General features: G+C 46.0%; 1 protein-coding gene across 2 annotated transcripts in view; it reads right to left on the bottom strand.

The window, feature by feature from the left end:
- Positions 1-24,419, bottom strand: part of LOC142263434 (uncharacterized) — a 151,970-nt gene that overhangs the window by 31,910 nt on the left and 95,641 nt on the right. Inside the window, exon 4 of one of the 2 annotated variants that reach the window (XM_075332215.1) lies at positions 9,503-9,507. In XM_075332215.1, coding sequence (XP_075188330.1) covers positions 9,503-9,507 — 5 coding nt within the window. Of the gene's footprint in view, positions 1-9,502; positions 9,508-13,859; positions 13,943-24,419 lie in introns of those variants that run through there. The other variant, XM_075332214.1, reaches the window with a different exon arrangement.

Here is a 24,419-nt window from a genome sequence, read left to right on the forward strand (position 1 = left end):
ACCTGCAGACACTTGCATTGCTTTCCCAGCCCACCGGCCATCCTGGCGCTTGTGATTGGGTGCAGTCAGCTCACATGTTGCCACTTAAGGTGGGGGCGTGTCTAACTGCAACCAATTACACGTGGGCAGGCAAAGCAGTGAATATTCAATGAGACTTAATTGTGGGCTCTGGAAGGGAAAGCGTGACCCGGAAGCAGCTTGCCGCCATAACACAGCCTCAGTGAGTACACCGCACGCTCCTACCCCCTTATCTCTTCCACCAACGTTTTTAATCTCCAGATTCTGGTTCCCATAAACTTATATAGGTATCAGATTCCGGAGCGGATCCATTTATTTATTTTTTTAATTTAGCAGGGACATGCCGGTCCCAGTTTTTTGCGAGTTCGACTAGCACTAGTCTTGACATTTCGGATGCCCTAAAATTTTTTATTTAATCAAATGTGAATTGTTTTGTTTGGAAATGTTGTAGTTTCGGGGTACATAGTATTTTGTTTAATGGTGTTCGAAGCTTTTTTTATTGGTGTTCACTTGTGCTATTAATCTGATATTAGATGGATCATCTGTTCTTTTTTATTTTTATATGGAGCTCAGTATGGTCTAAACCAGGGGTGGGGACCTTTTCTGTGGCCCCCGAGCAGATTACCGGGGACAGACGCGCTCAGGCCGCTGGCGGGAACTTGCTGGATACCGTCCCTTTAAATTCCCATGTGCACTGCAAGGATGCGCACACAGTGTTCATTAATGAACGTTGCGTGGGCAAACAATTAGATACTCACACTGAGAACTTACTTTGTGGGCAGAGTACGGGCAGCACGGTGGCTCAGTGGTTAGCACTGCAGTCTTGCAGCGCTGGAGTCTTGGGTTCAAATCCCACCAAGGACACCATCTGCAAGGAGTTTGTATGTTCTCCCCGTGTTTGCGTGGGTTTCCTCCGGGTACTCCGGTTTCCTCCCACACTCCAAAGACATACAGATAGGGACCTTAGATTGTGAGCCCCAATGGGGACAGTGTTCCTGATGTATGTAAAGCGCTGCGGAATATGTTAGCGCTATATAGAAATAAAGATTTGATTCGATTTAGAGTTGTCTGTGCCCCAGCCCCTTCCGTGGTGATGTAAAGTTGGACCAGGAGGTGGTAGTCGTAGGCGAGGGCTTTCCTCCGATAAGCGACCTGGCCCTACTTCACAGGATAACTGTTATGGTTCTGGCTGGGGGTGTGGAGAGGTGCGGTGCTGTCCATTCCTCTCAGGAGGTCGCTTCTTGACACTGTCTTGGGCAGGCCAGGACCATCTCGTGGAGGAAACGGAGACTGATAGTTCTTATTAGGCTGAGGCCACACGGGGATTACTAGGAGTCCTTGCATGACACTCGGCTCACGCTAGCAGCATGGCAGGAGCCGAGTGTCATGTGACTGTAGTCTGATCAGACCACAGCTACGGAGGGGAGGGCAGGCCCTGCGGAGGAGAGGGAGGGATTTATCGCCCTCTCTCGTCCGTTGCTGGCTGATGCGAGAATTGCACTGCACTCGCGTTACACCGGTGTAACGTGAGTGCAGTGTGATGTTTCTCTCACCCCATAGACTTGTAGGGGTGCAAGTGAAACAGGATTGCATTGCACCCGCAGAATGCTGCAACTGTTTTCTTGGTTCGATTAGGGCTGAGAAAACAATTGCTCATGGAAGTGGGCCCATACAATAATATTGGTCCCAGTGGAATGCGATTTTTATCACATTCGCTCAGTATTACTCGCCATGTGTGCTAACCATTACACAACAGTTCTTTACTACACAGTTTCTGGAAGGCAACTTTACACGAGAAGTAACGGGCACATCTCATAGTACGCTTCATTAGTATCAAACATCAACAGCCGCATTTCCTCTAAGTTCACCTCAGCTGTTATTATTATGGATGCTCCCTGTCCTCCTGCCACTGCCCGGCCTAGCACAACGGAGCCGTCTGTGAGAGTCAGTCCAGTCCCCGTGCAGTTCCACGTCCTCCCAGCAACAGGGAGTAGCGACGCTATCGGATCTGCCACATTGGACTGCATACTCGTCTCGCGTCCAACTCCAGTCCCTACGGCGTACAACCAGTCCTAGATTTTTCTACTGGTTTTCATTTTGGGTTACAACCACCGTCCGTGTGTCCATAGGTTTTCTCACACTACTCTTGTGAGTGGGGGTATGGGGGGGGGGAAGCAGAAACAAGTCTTCCATTTGATTGGAAAGTCATACACACATTCTTAAGACCTGTCCTTTGTTGCTCATCCCCCCATCTAAAGTCGCCTCCAGGTGAGGATTCGGATAATTGCATTTTATGGCGTTTTCTGTTGATGTTCTCCCTGCACCTCTGGATTGTGATGTGGGACTGCGAGGAAATGCAATTCCCAGACACAATAAGAAAATAACAAACAGTCACAGGAATCCTATTACAATGCAATGACATTTCTCATGACTCCTGTCCTCTTTTTTATTTTATAAATTGAACATGATGCACACATGACATATTAAATATTTGCAGACCAATATGAGATGTCAGAGCCAAGATCCAGTTGTAGGGTCAGGAAAGATCAGGGAAGAAGCCACGAGGTATATTTTGCCAACGATCCTCCCACCCAAACATAAATGTAATACAACAGTCTGCACCCCCATATACTGCCAGAAACCCATATAGCCCCATATACAGCCCGCACCCTATATACAGCCCGCACCCCATATACAGCCCGCACCCCATATACAGCCTGCACCTGATATACCCTCATATACAACCTCCACTCCATATACCCCCATATACAGCACGCACTTTAAATGAGTTTTCTTTATTTTCATGACTGATAATTGTAGATTCACATTCAAGGCATCAAAACTATGAATTAACACATGTGGAATGAAATACTTAACAAAAAAGTGTGAAAAATGAAAATGTCTTATATTCTAGGTTATTCAAAGTAGCCACCTTTTGCTTTGATTACTGCTTTGCACACTCTTGGCATTCTCTTGATGAGCTTCAAGAGGTAGTCACCGGAAATGGTTTTCCAACAGTCTTGAAGGAGTTCCCAGAGATGCTTAGCACTTGTTGGCCCTTTTGCCTTCACTCTGCGGTCCAGCTCACTCCATACCATCTCGATTGGGTTCAGGTCTAGTGACTGTGGATGCCAGGTCATCTGGCGTAGCACCCCATCACTCTCCTTAGTCAAATAGCCCTTACACAGCCTGGAGATGTGTTTGGGGTCATTATCCTATTGAAAAATAAATGATGGTCCAACTAAACGCAAACCAGATGGAATAGCATGCCGCTGCAAGATGATGTGGTAGCCATGCTGGTTCTGTATGCCTTCAATTTTGAATAAATCCCAAACAGTGTCACCAGCAAAGCCCCCCACACCATCGCACCTCCTCCTCCATGCTTCACAGTGGGAACCAGGCATGTAGAGTCCATCCATTCACCTTTTCTGCGTCGTACAGAGACACGGTGGTTGGATCCAAAGATCTCAAATTTGGACTCCTCAGACCAAAGCACAGATTTCCACTGGTTTAATGTCCATTCCTTGTGTTCTTTAGCCCAAACAAGTCTCTTCTGCTTGTTGCCTGTCCTTAGCAGTGGTTTCCTAGCAGCTATTTTACCATGAAGGCCTGCTGCACAAAGTCTCCTATTAACAGTTGTTCTAGAGATGTGTCTGCTGCTAGAACTCTGTGTGGCATTGACCTGGTCTCTAATCTGAGCTGCTGATAACCTGCGATTTCTGAGGCTAGTGACTCGGATAAACTTATCCTCCACAGAAGAGGTGACTCTTGGTGTTCCTTTCCTTGGTAGTTCTCATGTGAGCCAGTTTCTTTGTAGCGTTTGATGGTTTTTGCCACTGCACTTGGGGACACTTTCAAAGTTTTCCCAATTTTTCGGACTGACTGACCTTCATTTCTTAAAGTAATGATGGCCACTCGTTTTTCTTTACTTAGAATTTGTATTATGGCAAGAAAAAAGCAGCTAATAGTCTATTCAGTAGGACTATTAGCTGTGTTTCCACCAGATGTCTGCACAACACAACTGATGGTCCCAACATCATTTACAAGGCAAGAAATTCCACTTATTAAACCTGAGAGGGCACACCTGTGAAGTGAAAGCCATGTTCGGTGACTACCTCTTGAAGCTCATCAAGATAATGCCAAGAGTGTGCAAAGCAGTAATCAAAGCAAAAGGTGGCTACTGTGAAGAACTTAGAATATAAGACATATCTTCAGTTGTTTCACACTTTTTTGTTAAGTATTCCATTCTACACATGTTAATTCATAGTTTTGATGCCTTCAATGTGAATCTACAATTTTCAGAGTCATGGAAATAAATAAAACTCTTTGAATGAGGTATGTACAAACTTTTGGTCTGTACTGTGCATCTATAATATATATATATATATATATATATATATATATATATATATGTACATACACACACACCGTATTTTTCAGACTATAAGACGCACTCTTTTCTCCCCAAATGTTGGGGGAAAGTGGGGGGTGCGTCTTATGGTCTGAATGTAGGGCTGCGGGGAATGAGGGTGTGCGGTGGAGCGGGTCATCGGGGGCACGAGCAGGCTGCAGCAGCGCCTGCCTTGACCACATGGGCCCGCTCATTACATATGCACGCCCATCTTCCCGCCCATCTCTCAGCGCTGAAGCCGGTGCTGACAGGTGGGTGGGATGATGGGTGGGGACACGAGCATAGTAAACAACAGCCAGCCGCATGATCACCCCTGGCAACTACAGCCTGGAGTGATCATGTGCGGCTGTATTCACTGCTCCCCGTGCATCATCATCAGCGCGGGGTGCAGTGAATCAATGTACTCACTGTTCCCCTGCAGCACCGCGATCTCTTCCTGTCTGCCGGCCACACTGTGTGGAGACTAGCGGTGTTCACAGCGATGACGTCATCGCTGTGCGCACGTGTCCACACAGCCGCGCCGGCACAGACAGAAGGACATCGCGGTGCTACCGGGATCGTGGCCGGCTCCACACAGTGCTGCCGGCACAGACAAGAGGAGGAGCGATGCTGCGTGGAGCGAGGAAAGGCGAGTGTAAACGGTTTTTTTTTTTGTGTGCCACAGGATGCAGGACATATAGCAGGATGGGGGTATATGAGCAGGATGATGGGGGTATATGAGCAGGATGATGGGGGTATATGAGCAGGATGATGGGGGTATATGAGCAGGATGATGGGGGTATAAGAGCAGGATGATGGGGGTATATGAGCAGATGATGGGGGTATATGAGCAGGATGATGGGGGTATATGAGCAGGATGATGGGGGTATATGAGCAGGATGATGGGGGTATATGAGCAGGATGATGGGGGTATATGAGCAGGATAATAGGGTATATGAGCAGGATGATGGGGGTATATGAGCAGGATGATGGGGCTATATAAGCAGGATGATAGGGTATATGAGCAGGATAATGGGGTATATGAGCAGGATAATGGGGGGTATATGAGACGGATGATGGGGGGTATATGAGACGGATGATGGGGGGTTTATGAGCAGGATGATGGGGGGTATATGAGCAGGATGATGGGGGGTATATGAGCAGGATGATGGGGGGTATATGAGCAGGATGATGGGGGTATATGAGCAGGATGATGGGGGTATATGAGCAGGATGATGAGGGTATATGAGCAGATTATGGGGGTATGAGCAGGATGATGGCGTATATGAGCAGGATGATGGCGTATATAGCAAGATGTGGCTATACTAGAATGAGGGACATATATATATATACACAAGGCAGGAGGATCATTACCAGGATGGGGTACCTTAGTAGAGAATTTGGAAACATTACCCCCATAATAGTGTCAGCAGCAGATCCTTGCCCCATAACAACGTGTCATGACCACAATTTTTTCTTAAAATTCTATTTTCCTATTTTCCTCCTCTAAAACAAGGGTGCGTCTTATGGTCCGGTGCGTCTTATAGTCCGAAAAATACGGTATTATATATTATACACACACCCACTCACACACACATGCACACAGAATAATACAGATACTGAGGATTACACCCAGTACACAGGACAGGAGAAGTGATACTCTGTGGTGTGTATATACAGAATAAGATCGGGGTCACACTAGTAGAAAGCATTGGATGCAATATATTAATGACACTAGGTTTAGTCTTTGCTGCGAGCGTGAGCAGAGTATCATTCACTGTGATGTGATTCTCTCACATGCTGGAATCAGATCAGAGGAGCGGAGAAGATGGAGAAGATGGAGAGATTAATTTCTCCATTTTCTCCATCTCTGCATACATTACACTGCTCTTGGATGTCAACCGAGACCAGTCCGATGTTACACATGCACCCATAACACTTGTATTGGCATGATATATATATTACAATCACAAAATCTTACACAGATACCTCATTTGACTCAGGGAACGTCATACTATATTTTGAGGGGAAATTTTAACCCTGCGCTTTACAGTTATTTGCCAAAAAACTTACATTAAAGTCAATTGAGCTGGAAGCTACAGGTATTTAAAGGGAACCTGTCACCAGTTTTGGGGCCTATAAGCTGCGGCCACCACCAGTGGGCTCTTATATACAGCATGTTAGAATGCTGTATATAAGAGCCCAGGCCACTGTGTAGAACATAAAATTTTTTTAATAACACTCACCTAGAAAGTCGCTCCAGTGCAGACTAGTTGGATGGGTGGCGTTGTTCTCCAGTATCGGTGCCTCCTCTTTCAGCCATCTTAGTCCTTCTTCTGAAGCAGGCGTGGATAACGTGCCATACGTCATGCACACAGGCCGGTATTGAAGTCTTGCGCAGGACCTCAGTGCCAGCGAGTGTGTATGACGTAGAACGCGTCATGCACGCCAGCTTCAAAAGAAGGAGAACAAAGATGGCCAAAACAGGAGGCGCCGGTACCGGAGAACAGCACCACCCATCCAACTAGTCTGCACTGGAGCGACTTTCTAGGTGAGTATTATTAAATGTTTTTTTATGCTCTACACAGCAGCCTGTTAGAATGCTGTATATAAGTGCGCACTGGTGGTGGCCGCAGCTTATAGGCCCCAAAACTGGTGACAGGTTCCCTTTAATATGAGTGGTGATTGGTTGCTATAGGCAACGGAGGACATTCTTACTATAAGAAGCTCTATGTGTGAGGTAATATGATATTGGTAGAGAGACTGACAGAGACAGACAGCCAGGGAAAGAGGCAGACAGCCAGCCAGGAAAAGAGGCAGGCAGCCAGCCAGGAAAAAAGGCAGGCAGCCAGCCAGGAAAAGAGACAGGCATCCAGCCAGGAAAAGAGGCAGACAGCCAGCCAGGAAAAGAGGCAGGCAGCCAGCCAGGAAAACAGACAGGCATCCAGCCAGGAAAAGAGACAGGCATCCAGCCAGGAAAAGAGGCAGGCAGCCAGCCAGGAAAAGAGGCAGGCAGCCAGCCAGGAAAAGAGGCAGGCAGCCAGCCAGGAAAAGAGGCAGGAAGCCAGCCAGGAAAAGAGGCAGGCAGCCAGCCAGGAAAAGAGGCAGGCAGCCAGCCAGGAAAAGAGGCAGCCAGCCAGCCAGGAAAAGAGGCAGCCAGCCAGGAAAAGAGGCAGCCAGCCAGGAAAAGAGTCAGGCAGCCAGCCAGGGAAACAGGCAGGCAGCCAGCCAGGGAAACAGGCAGGCAGCCAGCCAGGGAAACAGGCAGGCAGCCAGCCAGGGAAACAGGCAGGCAGCCAGCCAGGGAAACAGGCAGGCAGCCAACCAGGGAAACAGGCAGGCAGCCAACCAGGAAAAGAGGCAGGCAGCCAGCCAGGAAAAGAGGCAGGCAGCCAGCCAGGAAAAGAGGCAGGCAGCCAGCCAGGAAAAGAGGCAGGCAGCCAGGAAAAGAGGCAGGCAGGCAGCCAGGAAAAGAGGCAGGCAGCCAGCCAGGAAAAGAGGCAGGAAGCCAGCCAGGAAAAGAGGCAGGAAGCCAGCCAGGAAAAGAGGCAGGAAGCCAGCCAGGAAAAGAGGCAGGCAGCCAGCCAGGAAAAGAGGCAGGCAGCCAGCCAGGAAAAGAGGCAGGCAGCCAGCCAGGAAACCAGCCAGGAAAAGAGGCAGGCAGGCAGCCAGGAAAAGAGGCAGGCAGGCAGCCAGGAAAAGAGGCAGGCAGGATCTTAGCGAACAGGTTGGCTCCTTTTCTTTCTTCAATAATTCATCCAGATCAGGCGGGCTTCATGGCGGGCCGTGAGGCACGGGATAATACTGTTAAGGCCATTAATCTGATACATAAAGCTAAAATGGGGGGTCTACCGTCTATGCTTCTGTCAACAGATGCCGAAAAGGCTTTCGACAGAGTAGACTGGACCTTTATGGAAGCCACGCTCGGTTGTCTTGGGTTGGGACGCGGCATGATGAATTGGATCATGTCTTTATACTCGGTACCCTCGGCAAGAGTCCGGGTAAATGGGATTCTGTCCGACCCATTTAAAATATCTAACGGCACCCGGCAAGGATGCCCATTGTCTCCGCTAATCTTCATCCTGACGCTAGAACCCTTCCTCAGACATGTACGAGCCAATTCTGATATTACAGGCATTGGGGTTGGCCAGGCAACACATAAAGTAGCTGCATATGCGGATGATCTTCTGTTTTTCGTTTCGGCACCAAGGATTTCGCTCCCAAACTTAATGAGGGAGTTTCAGAAATTCTCCAGCCTATCAAACTTTAAGATAAATTTCACAAAATCTGAGGCGCTCAACATAAATCTTACTTTTAAAGAAGTGGAAGAGTTGAAAACATCGTTTAGTTTTCGATGGGCAGCCCAATCCCTAAATTACCTGGGGGTACGTCTGACCAGTGACTTGGGTCTACTTTACTCACAGAACTTCCCATCTCTGTTATCTAGTATCAGGAAAGACTGTGACAGATGGGGGAAATTATTATTCTCCTGGTTTGGCAGATGCCAGATATATAAAATGAATGTCCTACCCAGAATTCTTTACCTGTTACAGGCGCTCCCAATCAAAATACCGTCTGGATTCTTCAAATCTCTGGAATCCATTCAGTCTTCGTTCATTTGGGGAGGTAAATCGGCACGCATAAAAAGAGCTATCTTACACAGGACCAAGGGGGGTGGGGGGATTGGGTTGCCAGATATAAGAAGATATCACTTAGCTGGGCATCTTACTAGAATGATTGACTGGTGCAGGAACGGGTCTCAGAAGGCGTGGGTACAGATAGAGCAGTCCTTTTCCCCAATACCCCTCAACAAATTACCGTGGGTACTCTCTGAGGTCCCTGCAAGATTGAAATCACATCCAACTATCGGACCAACCGTGACATACTGCAATACTGGGAAGGTGCAATCGGAGTTGATACCCAGACACTCGAGCCTGACACCGATCTTGAGCCATCCTGCTTTTGAACCAGGTAGAACAGACCCAGTATTTCAGGCATGGGTTCGGGGCGGGGTGGACCGGGTGGAAGACTTTGGGATTCGGGACAACTGGCCGCAGGTGGAGGGTTTGGGGGTTAGACAGGATCCCATCCCACTGGGTCTATGGAGATGCTTACAATTGACGCATTTTTTCAGTAGTCTCCCAGCTAGGACCCACTTTCAACGTCCTAAGACACAGTTTGAAAAATTGTGTATGGGTTCAGGCACAATACGACATTTGCTTTCAGTGGTTTATTCACTTTTGTCTTCGTCCCCTGACCAACAACTTCCCCCGTTTGCTTCACAATGGGAATGTGATTTGGGTATCCAGCTGACACCAATACAGTGGGAACGGATCTTCAGATTGGCACACACATCTTCCATCAGCTCCAGGTTCCAGGAGGCTAGCTATAAACTGTTATCCAGATGGTACAGAGTACCCTCCAGGTTACATGTCATGTTTCCAACAGTAGACCCCACATGTTGGAGATGTGGCACAGCAGAGGGTAACATTTTACATGTGTTTTGGGGGTGTGAGGCGATCCGGCCCTTCTGGAAGGGAGTGTCCGACACCATTCGCCAGGTTACTGGCAATGACGAGGAGCTGGGACCTGCTGCTGCCCTATTGCATCACTGTGGGGTCCCTGAAAAAAACCTATAAGAATTCTTTGAGGAAATTCCTTATTATGGCTGCGAGAGTATGCATACCTGAAAGATGGAGGAGCACGACCCCTCCCACGTTGGTCCAATGGATCAATAAGGTCAATGACCTCATGTACATGGAGGATTTAACCTCCTCGCTGCATGATACATATGAGAAATTCTGGTCCACTTGGCGAGAATGGTTGGACTTCCAACATTCAGAGGAATATAGCGTCCTGGTGGGGGGCGATGTGGCTACCGATGGAACCGCAGTTTGCAACACTTAGCTGAATTCCCCTCCCTACCCCCCCCCCCCCCGATTTCCTCCCTCTCTCCCCCCCCCTCTCTTCCCCTCCCCCTCCCATTTTTCTTCCTACTTTTCTATTCTTCTCACACTGATTGCCTAATAACTTCTCTTTCTTCTCTAGCCTTTCTATCTTTCTTGTTTCACATGTATTTGTGAGTCACCTTCGTTATCTGTTTTAATGTGAATCTGTATTAAAGCAAAAATGTGGTGGAACCTAGACTTATCAGGAACCCGGGAGGAGATATATGAAGGAACGTGATTCAGCAAGATACAAATATATATTTCCCGTTTGGCATCTTGTTAATGATATATGTATTGTAGTGCAAATTGGCCTGATTGGTCATAAGAACTGTATTATGTTATGTTGAAGGTTTTCACTTAAAAATAAAGAATTTAAAAAAAAAAAAGAGGCAGGCAGGCAGCCAGGAAAAGAGGCAGGCAGGCAGCCAGGAAAAGAGGCAGGCAGGCAGCCAGGAAAAGAGGCAGGCAGCCAGCCAGGAAAAGAGGCAGGCAGCCAGCCAGGAAAAGAGGCAGGCAGCCAGCCAGGGAAAGAGGCAGGCAGCCAGCCAGGGAAAGAGGCAGGCAGCCAGCCAGGGAAAGAGGCAGACAGACAGGGAAAGAGACAGACCGACAGGGAAAGAGACAGACAGGGAAAGAGACAGACAGACAGGGAAAGAGACAGACAGGGAAAAAGACAGACAGGGAAAGATGCAAAATGAAAGCAAAAAGAAAAACGACCAGACGTCCTGATTGCAGGTGAAAAAAATATATATTTATTGATCAAATAAGGTTGATACACCATGTGATTAAAAAGAACAAGAAAAACAGGGGTTCCTGGCACAGTCACGGTCCTCAAAACATTGGTGGCCATATAGGCAGTCTGATATAGGTACCACTGAAATTAATAATAAATCCAGATAACGTATATGAATAATAGATTTAAATAGTGCAGGAACACTATCATCAAGATTGGACAATCGAAATACCAATTTATCTCAGAGAAAATATACAGAATACTATATATTATATATATATGATGACTTGACTTGATGATAGTGTTCCTGCATTATTTAAACCTATTATTTATATACGTTATCTGGATGTATTATTAATTTCAATGGTACCTATGTCAGACTACCCTATATAGCCATCAATATTTTGAGGACCGTGACTATGCCAGTAACCCGTTTTTCTTGTTGGTTTTAATCACATGGTGTATCAAGCTTATTTGATCAAATATATCTTTTTTTCACCTGCAATCAGGACGTCTGGTCGTTTTTCTTTTTGCTTTCATTTTGGTTGTTCCAATTGTGACCTGTCCAGTGTGTGTATATGTATATATATATATATCTATATATATATATATATATATATATATATATATATATATATATATATATATAGATATAGATAGAGTCAATAAGTTGCTATCAATGGTGCATTAGACTCCTAGATTTATACGCAAATAATCAATATGCAACTATTTTCCCTGTGGATTTTGCTTTTCTGTAGACAGGGAAAGAGACAGACAGAAAGAGAGACAGAGACAGGCAGAGACAGACAGAGACAGACAGAGACAGACAGAGACAGACACAGACAGACAGAGACAGACACAGACAGACACAGACAGACACAGACAGACACAGACAGACACAGACAGACACAGACAGACACAGACAGACACAGACAGACACAGACAGACACAGACAGACACAGACAGACAGAGAGACAGAGAGAGAAAGATAGACAGAGGTAGAGAGAGAGACAGACAGAGAGAGAGACACACAGAGAGACAGAGAGGGAGACAGAAAGAGAGACAGACAGAAAGAGAAAGATAGAGGCAGAGAGAGACAGAGAGAGAGACAGAGAGAAAGAGACAGAGAGAAAGAGAGAGACAGAGAGAAAGAGAGAGACAGAGAGAAAGAGAGAGAGAAAGAGAGACAGAGAGAAAGAGAGAGACAGAGAAAGAGAGAGACAGAGAAAGAGAGAGATAGAGAAAGAGAGAGACAGAGAAAGAGAGACAGAGAAAGAGAGACAGAGAAAGAGAGACACCGAGAGAGAGACAGAGAAAGAGACAGAAAGAGAGACAGAGACAGAAAGAGAAAGATAGACAGAGGCAGAGAGGCAGAGAGACGCAGAGAGAGACACAGACAGAGCGAGAAAGACAGAGCGAGGCAGACAGAGCGAGGCAGACATAGCGAGGCAGACATAGCGAGGCAGACATAGCGAGGCAGACATAGCGAGGCAGACAGAGCGAGGCAGACAGAGCGAGGCAGACAGAGACAGGCAGACAGAGAAAGGCAGACAGACACACAGAGACACACAGAGCAATACAGAGAGACATAGAGTTAGACAGAGACAAACAGACAGAGAGAGACAGAGATAGACAGAGATAGACAGACAGAGAGCGAGACAGAGACAAACAGACAGAAATAGAGACAGGACAGAGAGATAGGACAGACAGAGAGAGACAGACAGAGATAGAGAGACAGAGACTTGGAGAGAGGGAGAGCGCCAGAGAGACAGTTACTATCCTGGGCAATGCCGGGTAGTACAGCTAGAAATTTTATAAACATATATATAGAGCTATGCAGATACTCAGAGTTGCACCATGTATATAAGACAGGACACATATACTCAGCTCCAAAATATAAGCTGCAAGCCATTATATACACAGCTCAACACTATATACTGTGGAGCTGTGTATATACTACATAGTGTAGAGATGTGCCAGTGTATATACTGTAGTGTGGATTCCGCAATATATACACAGGACCAAACTATATAAACATCTCTACACTATATACACACAACTCTACATTATATACTATATATACCCAGCACCATACTATATTATGTTGTATACCTCACACATGATACACAAAGACTGGTGTTTATACATGCCATGGGAGACATTAACTGTAGGCATACATCCTGGCTTATTATTATTATTATTATTTATTATTATAGCGCCATCAATTCTATGGCGCTTTACATGTGAAAGGGGTATACATAACAGGGCAAGTACAATAATCATAAACAATACAAGACACAGACAGGTACAGGAGGATAGAGGTCCCTGCCTGCGAGGGCTGACAGTCTACAAGGGATAGGTGAGGATACAGTAGGTGAGGGTAGAGCTGATTGTGCGGCGCTGCATCAGACTGAGGGTTACGGCAGGTTGGAGGCTTGTCGGAAGAGGTGGGTCTTCAGGTTCCTTTTGAAGCTTGTCAAGGCTTATATACAGATGCACATATATAGGCAGGATTCCACACATACACAGACAGGCTTATAAACATATATACTTATTTATATATATATATATATATATATATATATATATATATATATATATATATATATATATATATATATATATATATATATATATAGTGGCTAGCATGGGAAATAGAACAAACAAAAAGTAAAGATGGAAAGAGACCATCAGTATATAAAGACTGCAATAAGTAACGGGTACGGAGAAAATCCACATGTCCCAAATATCACAAATATCATGCACTTACCTCAGAGGAATGGCAGTGTGTGTGTGCTGCTCGGCAGTGTGTGTGCTGCTCAGCCATGTGTGTCAGCCTGAGAGGGGAGGGGTGTAAAAGGGCGCTAACTGGAAGTGACAAAGCTGGAGCAGCAGGAAGTGGGGCATGGAATGTGTATAAGGAATAGCACAGGAAGTGCGGCCAAGAAAGGAGGAGCAACAGGACGGAAGTGGGGCAATATCTGTACAATAAAGATAGCTGAAGTAAGGACTAAGAAGGACAATATAAAGAACAAATATATATTATATATAAGAGCAGAAATGTACTGAAAAGAGAGTGGAGATAACAAAAATTAGAAAAGAGAAGATTAGAAAGAAAAGAAATTATACAAAAAGATAAATTGCAGCAAAATCTATAAAGAAACCAAATGGTTCCAATAACCAGATTAGACCTGGGAAAAGGGAAAGATAGGGATCGGGGTGGGGGGAAATGGATGCAAATCAAGTAAATAGTATCGTATACCGTATCAATTGGAAAAGATGTCACCCAGGACAATTGAACTCTCTGTTGAGACCTGTAGGGAGAGTCTGTAGTCTCCTATTACCTCCATGTCGTGAAGGGGCAATTGTGCATTGTTTTGATGTAATATTATTCACCATATTCCCACCTACATTCAAAAATTTACCTTTTACCTCCTGTCTCTCGCTCTTTAATTTTGTCTCGTTTCCTGTCCCTCTATTACCTCCTGTCTCTCTCTCGTCTCCTGTCCCTCTATTACCACCTGTCTCTCTCTCGTCTCCTGTCCCTCTATTACAGGGGTGGGGAACCTTTTTACTGCCGGGGACCATTTGGAAATTTCTGCCAACCTTCAGGGGGGCCTCACAAAATTATCAATGTGAAAATGAACCAAATATATTTGGTCAAACAGTTAGTTAACTCACCCTTATTGTGGTGGACGGAGCTGCTTCTCTTTTGTGTGGCTCTGATGTTCGATGATACTTATGTTGCTTCTCTCTTTTCCAGGTTTGTCACGGTCTGGAGCGCAGGCAACTCTTTGTGATAATAAAATTGGTAGACTATATACATCACACAACAGACACAGGGACTGGTGTATATAAATCACAGGAGACACATACATCACTGAAGTGGCTGTTGGCATATAGATCACATAGGAAACGCTGGGACTGCTGTATATACATGACAGAAGACACTGGGGGCACATACATCACACGAGGAGCTGGGACATGTATATGCTCCCAGCCCCCTCCTGTGATGTATATGCCCCCAGCCCCCTCCTGTGATGTATATGCTTTCAGCCTCTCCTATGAGGTATATATGCCCCCAGCCCCTCCTGTGAGGTATATGCCCCCAGCCCCTCCTGTGATATATACAGCCCCAGCATTTCCAATGTGATGTATATACCCCAGTGTGTGATGTATATATCACAGGAGGGGTTGGGGCATACACATCACAGGAGACGCTGGGGCATATCTATGACAGGAAGGGCTGGGAGCATATAAATAACAGGAGATGCTGGGGAACACACATTACTAGGTCACAGGGAGGCATAAGCATTGCTGTGGGGCACAGATGGCACTGGGGGAACACACACATCACTAGGGGGGCACAAAGAGCACTAGGGGGGGCACGGACATCACTTGGTGGCGGCACACAGACATCACTAAGGGAGGGCACACAGACATCACTAAGGGGGGGGCACACAGACATCACTAAGGGGGGGGGCACACAGATATCACTAAGGGGGGGGGGCACACAGATATCACTAAGGGGGGGGCACACAGACATCCCTAAGGGGGGTTACACAGACATCACTAAGGGGGGGGCACACAGACATCACTAAGAGGAGACTGGGGGGCACAGACAGCACTTGCAGAGCACAGACGTCACTAGGGGGTACACTGCACTTGGGGTGGTACGGAACACTGGAGAGAACTCAACAGTGGGGGTGATCCACATTGCTGGGGAGTCTGCACACAGCACTGCAGGGGGCACGCTGCACCGGAGAAGGGGCAGCACACAGCGCCGGGGAGCAACAGCACTTGGAGCTGCACCGGAGAAGGGGCAGAGAGCGGGTGGCACACAGTGCCAGGGAGCGGCAGCACACAGCCCTTGGAGCTGCACGCTGCAGCGAAGAAGGGGAAGAGAGCAGGTGGCACACAGCACTGATTGGAGCACAGTGCACGGGAGAAGGGGTGGAGAGCGGGCGGCACAATGCTGGAAATGGTGAAGCTGCTGTGGGACGCTAAACCCGCCCACAAAGTCAGTCCTGAGCACGCTGGCACCTGCCAGCGAAAGAGCTCATTGGTGCATGCAAGCAGCGCATGTGAAGACTTAAAGGGCCGGCAAGACCACAGCGGTGGCCAGAGCACTGCCAGCCCCGGGAATCTGCCCGGGGGCCGCATAAAAGGTCATGGCGGGCCGCATAAAAGGTCATGGCGGGCCAGAGGTTCCCCACCCCTGCTCTATTACCTCCTGTCTCTCTCTCGTCTCCTATCCCTCTATTACCTCCTGTCTCTCTCTCGTCTCTTGTCCCTCTATTACCTCATGTCTCTCTCGTGTCCTGCAGGGCTGTGGAGTGTGGCTGTTCTATTCCTGATCTAAGGCTACATTCACACACAGCGTTTTTGCTGTGTTTTTTAAGGATCCGTTTTTCAGCTGAAAAAGCAGATCAGCTTTTTAAAAAAACGTATCACCTGAAAGGTATTTGAGTTCATAGATAATGTTTTCAATAGCAAAAGCAGATTAGAAAAACACCACAAACTGACATGCTCACTGTTTGTGAGGATCCATTTTTGAGCCAAAAAACGGATCCCCACAAAACGCTGTGTCTGAATGTCATATCATGATACCCATTGACTTTGTTGGGATGCCCAGAGTTACTTAAAAAAAAACGGATCTGCAAAAACGCTGTGTGTGAATGTATGTAGCCTGAAGATCTAGGCTTTGTCTTAGCTGAGATAAGTCTGTGCTGCACTTGAGCACGAGTGAAGCTCCTCCTCTACAGGCAAGGGTTAAAGGTAAACACACTCAGAAGGAAGGAAGGCTGCACTCATCTCAGAATTGCTAGACTGAACAGGATAACAAGATTAAGGTCATTACTTCTTAAAGCATATTTAAATTTTCAATAAACTGTGCATAAATCAATAGTCCAGTATACTGTATGTTCTCTCTATATGCTGGATGATTGTTTTTTCTATGAGTTCATGTACATTTGGGAGGATAGCTTCTATACAATATACATACAATATACAGTTAGGTCCAGAAATATTTGGACAGTGACACAATTTTCGCGAGTTGGGCTCTGCATGCCACCACATTGGATTTGAAATGAAATCTCTACAACAGAATTCAAGTGCAGATTGTAACGTTTAATTTGAAAGTTTGAACAAAAATATCTGATAGAAATTGTAGGAATTGTACACATTTCCTTACAAACACTCCACATTTTAGGAGGTCAAAAGTAATTGGACAAATAAACCAAACCCAAACAAAATATTTTTATTTTCAATATTTTGTTGCGAATCCTTTGGAGGCAATCACTGCCTTAAGTCTGGAACCCATGGACATCACCAAACGCTGGGTTTCCTCCTTCTTAATGCTTTGCCAGGCCTTTACAGCTGCAGCCTTCAGGTCTTGCTTGTTTGTGGGTCTTTCCGTCTTAAGTCTGGATTTGAGCAAGTGAAATGCATGCTCAATTGGGTTAAGATCTGGTGATTGACTTGGCCATTGCAGAATGTTCCACTTTTTTGCACTCATGAACTCCTGGGTAGCTTTGGCTGTATGCTTGGGGTCATTGTCCATCTGTACTATGAAGCGCCGTCCGATCAACTTTGCGGCATTTGGTTGAATCTGGGCTGAAAGTATATCCCGGTACACTTCAGAATTCATCCGGCTACTCTTGTCTGCTGTTATGTCATCAATAAACACAAGTGACCCAGTGCCATTGAAAGCCATGCATGCCCATGCCATCACGTTGCCTCCACCATGTTTTACAGAGGATGTGGTGTGCCTTGGATCATGTGCCGTTCCCTTTCTTCTCCAAACTTTTTTCTTCCCATCATTCTGGTACAGGTTGATCTTTGTCTCATCTGTCCATAGAATACTTTTCCAGAACTGAGCTGGCTTCATGAGGTGTTTTTCAGCAAATTTAACTCTGGCCTGTCTATTTTTGGAATTGATGAATGGTTTGCATCTAGATGTGAACCCTTTGTATTTACTTTCATGGAGTCTTCTCTTTAGTGTTGACTTAGAGACAGATACACCTACTTCACTGAGAGTGTTCTGGACTTCAGTTGATGTTGTGAATGGGTTCTTCTTCACCAAAGAAAGTATGCGGCGATCATCCATCACTGTTGTCATCCGTGGACGCCCAGGCCTTTTTGAGATCCCAAGCTCACCAGTCAATTCCTTTTTTCTCAGAATGTACCTGACTGTTGATTTTGCTACTCCAAGCATGTCTGCTATCTCTCTGATGGATTTTTTCTTTTTTTTCAGTCTCAGGATGTTCTGCTTCACCTCAATTGAGAGTTCCTTAGACCGCATGTTGTCTGGTCACAGCAACAGCTTCCAAATGCAAAACCACACACCTGTAATCAACCCCAGACCTTTAAACTACTTCATTGATTACAGGTTAACGAGGGAGACGCCTTCAGAGTTAATTGCAGCTCTTAGAGTCCCTTGTCCAATTACTTTTGGTCCCTTGAAAAAGAGGAGGCTATGCATTACAGAGCTATGATTCCTAAACCCTTACTCCGATTTGGATGTGAAAACTCTCATATTGCAGCTGGGAGTGTGCACTTTCAGCCCATATTATATATATAATTGTATTTCTGAACATGTTTTTGTAAACAGCTAAAATAACAAAACTTGTATCACTGTCCAAATATTTCTGGACCTAACTGTACAGGGAAAATACAGCAACAGGATTGATGAGGGCTTATATAGGTATAGAAGCCAAAACATCAAGTTATTAGGTCTGTTATCAGTTTCTTTGCTCCTGGAGTATGATACACAACAAACTTGCTCCCTCCCTCCTCCCCTCTTTATAGACTGAAGCAATCTGATGTGAAACATTTAGTGAGCTGTACCTAAGAAAAGCCTGAGATTGGAAATTCAAAGTAAAGTATATAATGACATATTTTACAAACTATATTTGTCATCTGTACTATTGATTTATGCAAAGTTTGTTTTATTTCTATCTAAAATTATACAGTGGGGAAAACAAGTATTTGATACACTGTCGATTCCCACCTACAAAGAATGGAGAGGTCTGATTTTTCTTATGTACACTTCAACTGAGAGAAACAGAATCCACAGGAAACGTCTGACCTCTGAAATTGCAAACAAAGGTTTCTGTCCCAAATATTAAGTTCTGTTTTTCTATTGTATCAAAGACGTATTTTTTCATGCAATAAAATGCAAATATTTATAGGATTTTTTTAGATTCTGTCTCTCACAGGTGAAGTGTACAATTATAGACCTCTCCATTCTTTGTAGGTGGGAAAACTTTCAAAATTGTTAATGTATCAAATACTTATTTTCCCCACTGTACATGGTTCCCTGTTGTTGCTGGAATTATAATATAAATTATTTTTTTATAGGACAAAATTATTTTGAGAGTTAATTTATATGATTACAAAATGTCTAAGAAGCTCCCTATGAAGTCAGCTGTATTTGAGCATTTCACAGTGACTCAAGATGAAAAATATTTTGTGTCAATGTGACCCAGTGACAAGTGACCCAGATGAAAACAAATGCTATGATGCCAAAATCAGTGCATACTCAGACAGTGATAAGAATGCTCCTACAAGACCTTCCAATCTAAAAAGACATTTACAACGCTTCCACCCAGACATTTTCAAAGCCGTGATTGAGAAAGATAACAGCAGCACCAAGTAACCAGTGCCCAGCACTTCCTGCCAAAGGTGGAGGAAAGAACATCTCAAACATCATTAACAAGATATTTTGGAAGTTACAAAGTTACTGTAACAATGACAGCAGATGTTTAAAAGACAGCTCATACAGCTTCTTGTGAAGGACAGTGTACCATTATCATTATTTGCACAACCAGCTTTTACAGCTCTTAATGAAGAAATGGCCCGCAAACTTGGTGTTTCTCTGGAAAGAGAAAGTATTAGAAAATTAGTGATTGAAGAAGCCCTTAAACAAAAGGAAGATCTTAAAAAGACACCTCATGTTTCTTAAAATGGATGCCTGCACACGTCACAGAGTGAATTATTTTGTCATCAATGTTCGATATGTTTGTGACAACAAAGAAATTGTTACCAAGACACTGGCAATAAAAGATACTAAAGCTCATCCCACCAGCCAGTTTCTCCAGGCCTTAGTGGAAAACGTTCTGCAAGATTACGAACTCAAAAAAGAACAGGTTCTTGCTATTGTAACGGACAATGCTTCAAACATGATAAGTACAATTACACTGATGAATGAGAGTAATGAACAACAGCTAGAAGAACATTTAGGATTCAGTATGTGTGAGATAGAGCCACAGCGCTGTTCATGTAACTGAGGAACAAACAGATATTACAACAGAAGAACAACAAAATGATACTTTAGGATTAGATGATCTTGTTGAAGCTGCTTCAAAACACTTTCATATTCATCACATGCGCTGTGTTGTGCACACGCTGCAGCTGGCAATAAGAGATAGTTTGCAAGAGGGGCATGCTGGAAATCTGATTGGAAAAGTGAGGAAATTGGTTATTCCCGCCAGAACCCCTAAAATTGATTCCATCTTGAAGAGATGTGCTGGGAAAGGAGCAATTGTCAAAGCCAGTCGGTGGGGCAGCACTTATTTAATGATTGAGCGATTGCTTGAACTAAAACAGTTTCTTATAGCTATGGTGAACCCTCAGGTAACCCTAAATGAAGGTCAATGGACACAGGTGGCTGAATTGAAGCAATTGCTTTATCACCCATTTACCGTGACTAAAAAATTACAAGCTGAGAATTTAACTCCTGAAATTTTCATAAGGGAGTGGAAGACCTTGCTATTTTGCCTCTCCCAAACAGGTGGTTTAATCGCAGATGGTATTTCTGCTACAATGAAACGGAGAGAGACACACCTATTGGAAATAATTTTTTTTCTGGCAGCTGTTTATGTGGACCCCAGTCATCGTATACTGCTTGATGATCAACAGCTTACTAAAGGAAAAGAAGCTTTGAGTGAGGTAGCAGTTAGGATGAGTGGCTACAGGACTGCCAGGTGCAAGAGGACTTGGGTCCTGACAGTGCTACTGCTGCCATATCTTCATCCTCATCAGATGAGGAGTTTAACTTTGACAAGTATTTGGATGACATGGAGCAGGCAAAGCATTGCCGCAAGGAAAAAGATTTCACTCCGTCTCCTATAGCAGGAGATTGACCATATTTTAGCAAACTTTTTCACTTGCTCTCAAAAAAATAGAAAAATTCAACCATTCATCAAAACAGACTGTATATGAGACAATTCCTTAAAGGGAACCTGTCACCACTTTTTTGCCCTATAAGCTGCGGCCACCACCGCCGGGCTCTTATATACAACATTCTAACATGCTGTATAGAAGAGCCCAGGCCGCTGTGAGAACATAAAAAACAGTTTATAAATACTTACCTAACGGTGACGCGGTTGGCCAAATGGGCGTCTCCATTGTCTGATGCCAGCGCCGCCTCTTTCGGCCATCTTCGTCTTTCATCTTCTGAAGCCGCGATGCATGACGCATCCAACGTCATACACACTCGCTGGCATTCGGGTCCTGAGTAGGCGCACTTTGATCTGCCCTGAGCAGGGCAGATCAAAGTATTATAGTGCGCCTTCGCAGGACTCGTGAGTGTGTACGACGTAGACGCGTCATGCACGCAGGCTTTAGAAAGAGGACGAATATGGCCGAAAGAGGAGGCGCCCGCACCGGACAACAGAGACGCCCATATGGCCAACCGCGCAACCGTTAGGTAAGTGTTTTTTATGTTGTCACAGCGGCCTGGGCTCTTATATACAGCATGTTAGAATGCTGTATATAGGAGCCCGGTGGTGGTGGCCGCAGCTTATACACCAACAAACTGGTGACAGGTTCCCATTAATACCCGGAAATTGTTAGAGATGTTGCCCATGTGGTTACGGCTTTGCCTCCAACCGAAGTTAGTGAAGAGAGGTTGTTCTCTAGCCTTAAAATCAATAGGTCAAATTTGAGGCCATCTATGAAGGAGGCAATTCTATTTCTTAGAACAAATTCATAGACTGCACAAATGTTATTTAGTATGTTTTTGTTGAAAACTGTTTTTTGTCACTTACATAGTTTATTACATAGTGTGTATGCATGTAATATATATATATATATATATATATATATATTTGTAATCTAATGTAATCTATATTACATAGTGTATTACATATTTACAGCCTCACAGCCCCTCACCCCGGCCTCACAGCCTCTCACCAAAGCCCCTCACCCCAGCCTCACATCCCCTCACCAAAGCCCTTCACCCCAGCCTCACAGCCCCTCAAACCAGCCTCACAGCCCCTCACCCCAGCCTCATAACCCCTCACCCCAGCCTCACAGCCCCTCACCCCAGCCTCACAGCCCCTCAACCTAGCCTTACAGCCCCTCAACCCAGCCTTACAGCCCCTCAACCCAGCCTCACAGCCCCTCAACCCAGCCTCACAGCCCCTCAACCCAGCCTCACAGCCAGAGGCGTAACTACCGCGGTCGCAGCAGTCGCCATTGCAACCGGGCCTGGGAGGTTAGGGGCCCGGCGTCCGCCAGGCAGATCAGCATCCAGCTCCTGTCATTGAGAGAGGAGCTGCACTGATCTGTCACAGACCACGTGGCCGCAATATGACCCGGTGCTGTCGCCGACACCAGGCCCCCCTGCCTGGTGTCGGCGGCGGCACCAGGGCCCCCTGCCTGGTGTCAGCGGCTGCGGCGACTCCCCCGTCACCGCGCACAGTAATGATGAAGCATAGCGTGGCTGGTGTCGTGCTCTACATCATCATTCTCCCCCTGTGCCTGCGCGGTGACATCACTCCCGTGCGACTGCTGTGTTGAGTCCACATAGCGCTGGACGGGAGGACGCCGACCGCAGCACCGGGAGAACGAGGAAAGGGGAGGACGAGCAGCAGTGGAAGGAAGAGAGAGCGATACTTGTTTTTTTGTTTTTAATAGTGAGTACACGGTGGCCAGAGGCTTCGGAAGGCTGCATTATGCATGGAGGCCTGGAGAGGCTGCATTATACATGGAGGCCTGGGGAGGCTGCATTACTATACATGGAGGCCTGGGGAGGCTGCATTACTATACATGGAGGCCTGGGGAGGCTGCATTACTATACATGGAGGCCTGGGGAGGCTGTATTATTATACATGGAGGCCTGGAGAGGCTGCATTATTATACATGGAGGCCTGGAGAGGCTGCATTATTATACATGGGGGCCTGGAGAGGCTGCATTATTATACATGGAGGCCTGGAGAGGCTGCATTATTATACATGGAGGCCTGGAGAGGCTGCATTATACATGGAGGCCTGGAGAGGCTGCATTATACATGGAGGCCTGGAGAAGCTGCATTATACATAAAGGCTTGGAGAGGCTGCATTATACATGGAGGTCTGGGGAGGCTGCATTATTATACATGGAGGTCTGGGCAGGCTCAATTATACATGGAGGCCTGAAGAGGCTGCATTATACATGGAGGCCTGGAGAGGCTGCATTATACATGGAGGTCTGGGGAGGCTGCACTATTATACATGGAGGCCTGGGGGAGGCTGCATTATTATACATGGAGGCCTGGGGAGGCTGCATTATTATACATCGAGGCCTGGAGAGGCTGCATTAGACATGGAGGTCTGGGGAGGCTGCATTATTATACATGGAGGTCTGGGGAGGCTGCATTATTATACATGGAGGCCTGGAGAGGCTGCATTATACATGGAGGTCTGGGGAGGCTGCATTATTATACATGGAGGCCTGGAGACGCTGCATTATTATACATGGAGGTCTGGGGAGGCTGCATTATTATACATGGAGGCCTGGGGAGGCTGCATTATTACACATGGAGGCCTGGAGAGGCTGCATTATTCTACATGGAGGCCTGGGGGAGGCTGCATTATTATACATGGAGGTCTTGGGAGGCTGCATTATTATACATGGTGGCCTGGAGAGGCTGCATTATTATACATGGATGTCTGGGGAGGCTGCATTATTATACATGGAGGTCTGGGGAGGCTGCATTATTATACATGGAGGCCTGGAGAGGCTGCATTATACATGGAGGTCTGGGGAGGCTGCATTATTATACATGGAGGCCTGAAGACGCTGCATTATTATACATGGAGGTCTGGGGAGGCTGCATTATTATACATGGAGGCCTGGGGAGGCTGCATTATTACACATGGAGGCCTGGAGAGGCTGCATTATTCTACATGGAGGCCTGGAGAGGCGGCATTATTATACATGGAGGCCTGGAGAGGCTGCATTATTATACATGGAGGCCTGGAGAGGCTGCATTATACATGGAGGCCTGGAGAGGCTGCATTATACATGGAGGCCTGGAGAGGCTGCATTATACATGGAGGCCTG

Source organism: Anomaloglossus baeobatrachus, unplaced genomic scaffold (assembly GCF_048569485.1).
Source record: "Anomaloglossus baeobatrachus isolate aAnoBae1 unplaced genomic scaffold, aAnoBae1.hap1 Scaffold_2577, whole genome shotgun sequence".
NCBI classification, from domain to species: Eukaryota; Metazoa; Chordata; class Amphibia; order Anura; family Aromobatidae; genus Anomaloglossus; species Anomaloglossus baeobatrachus.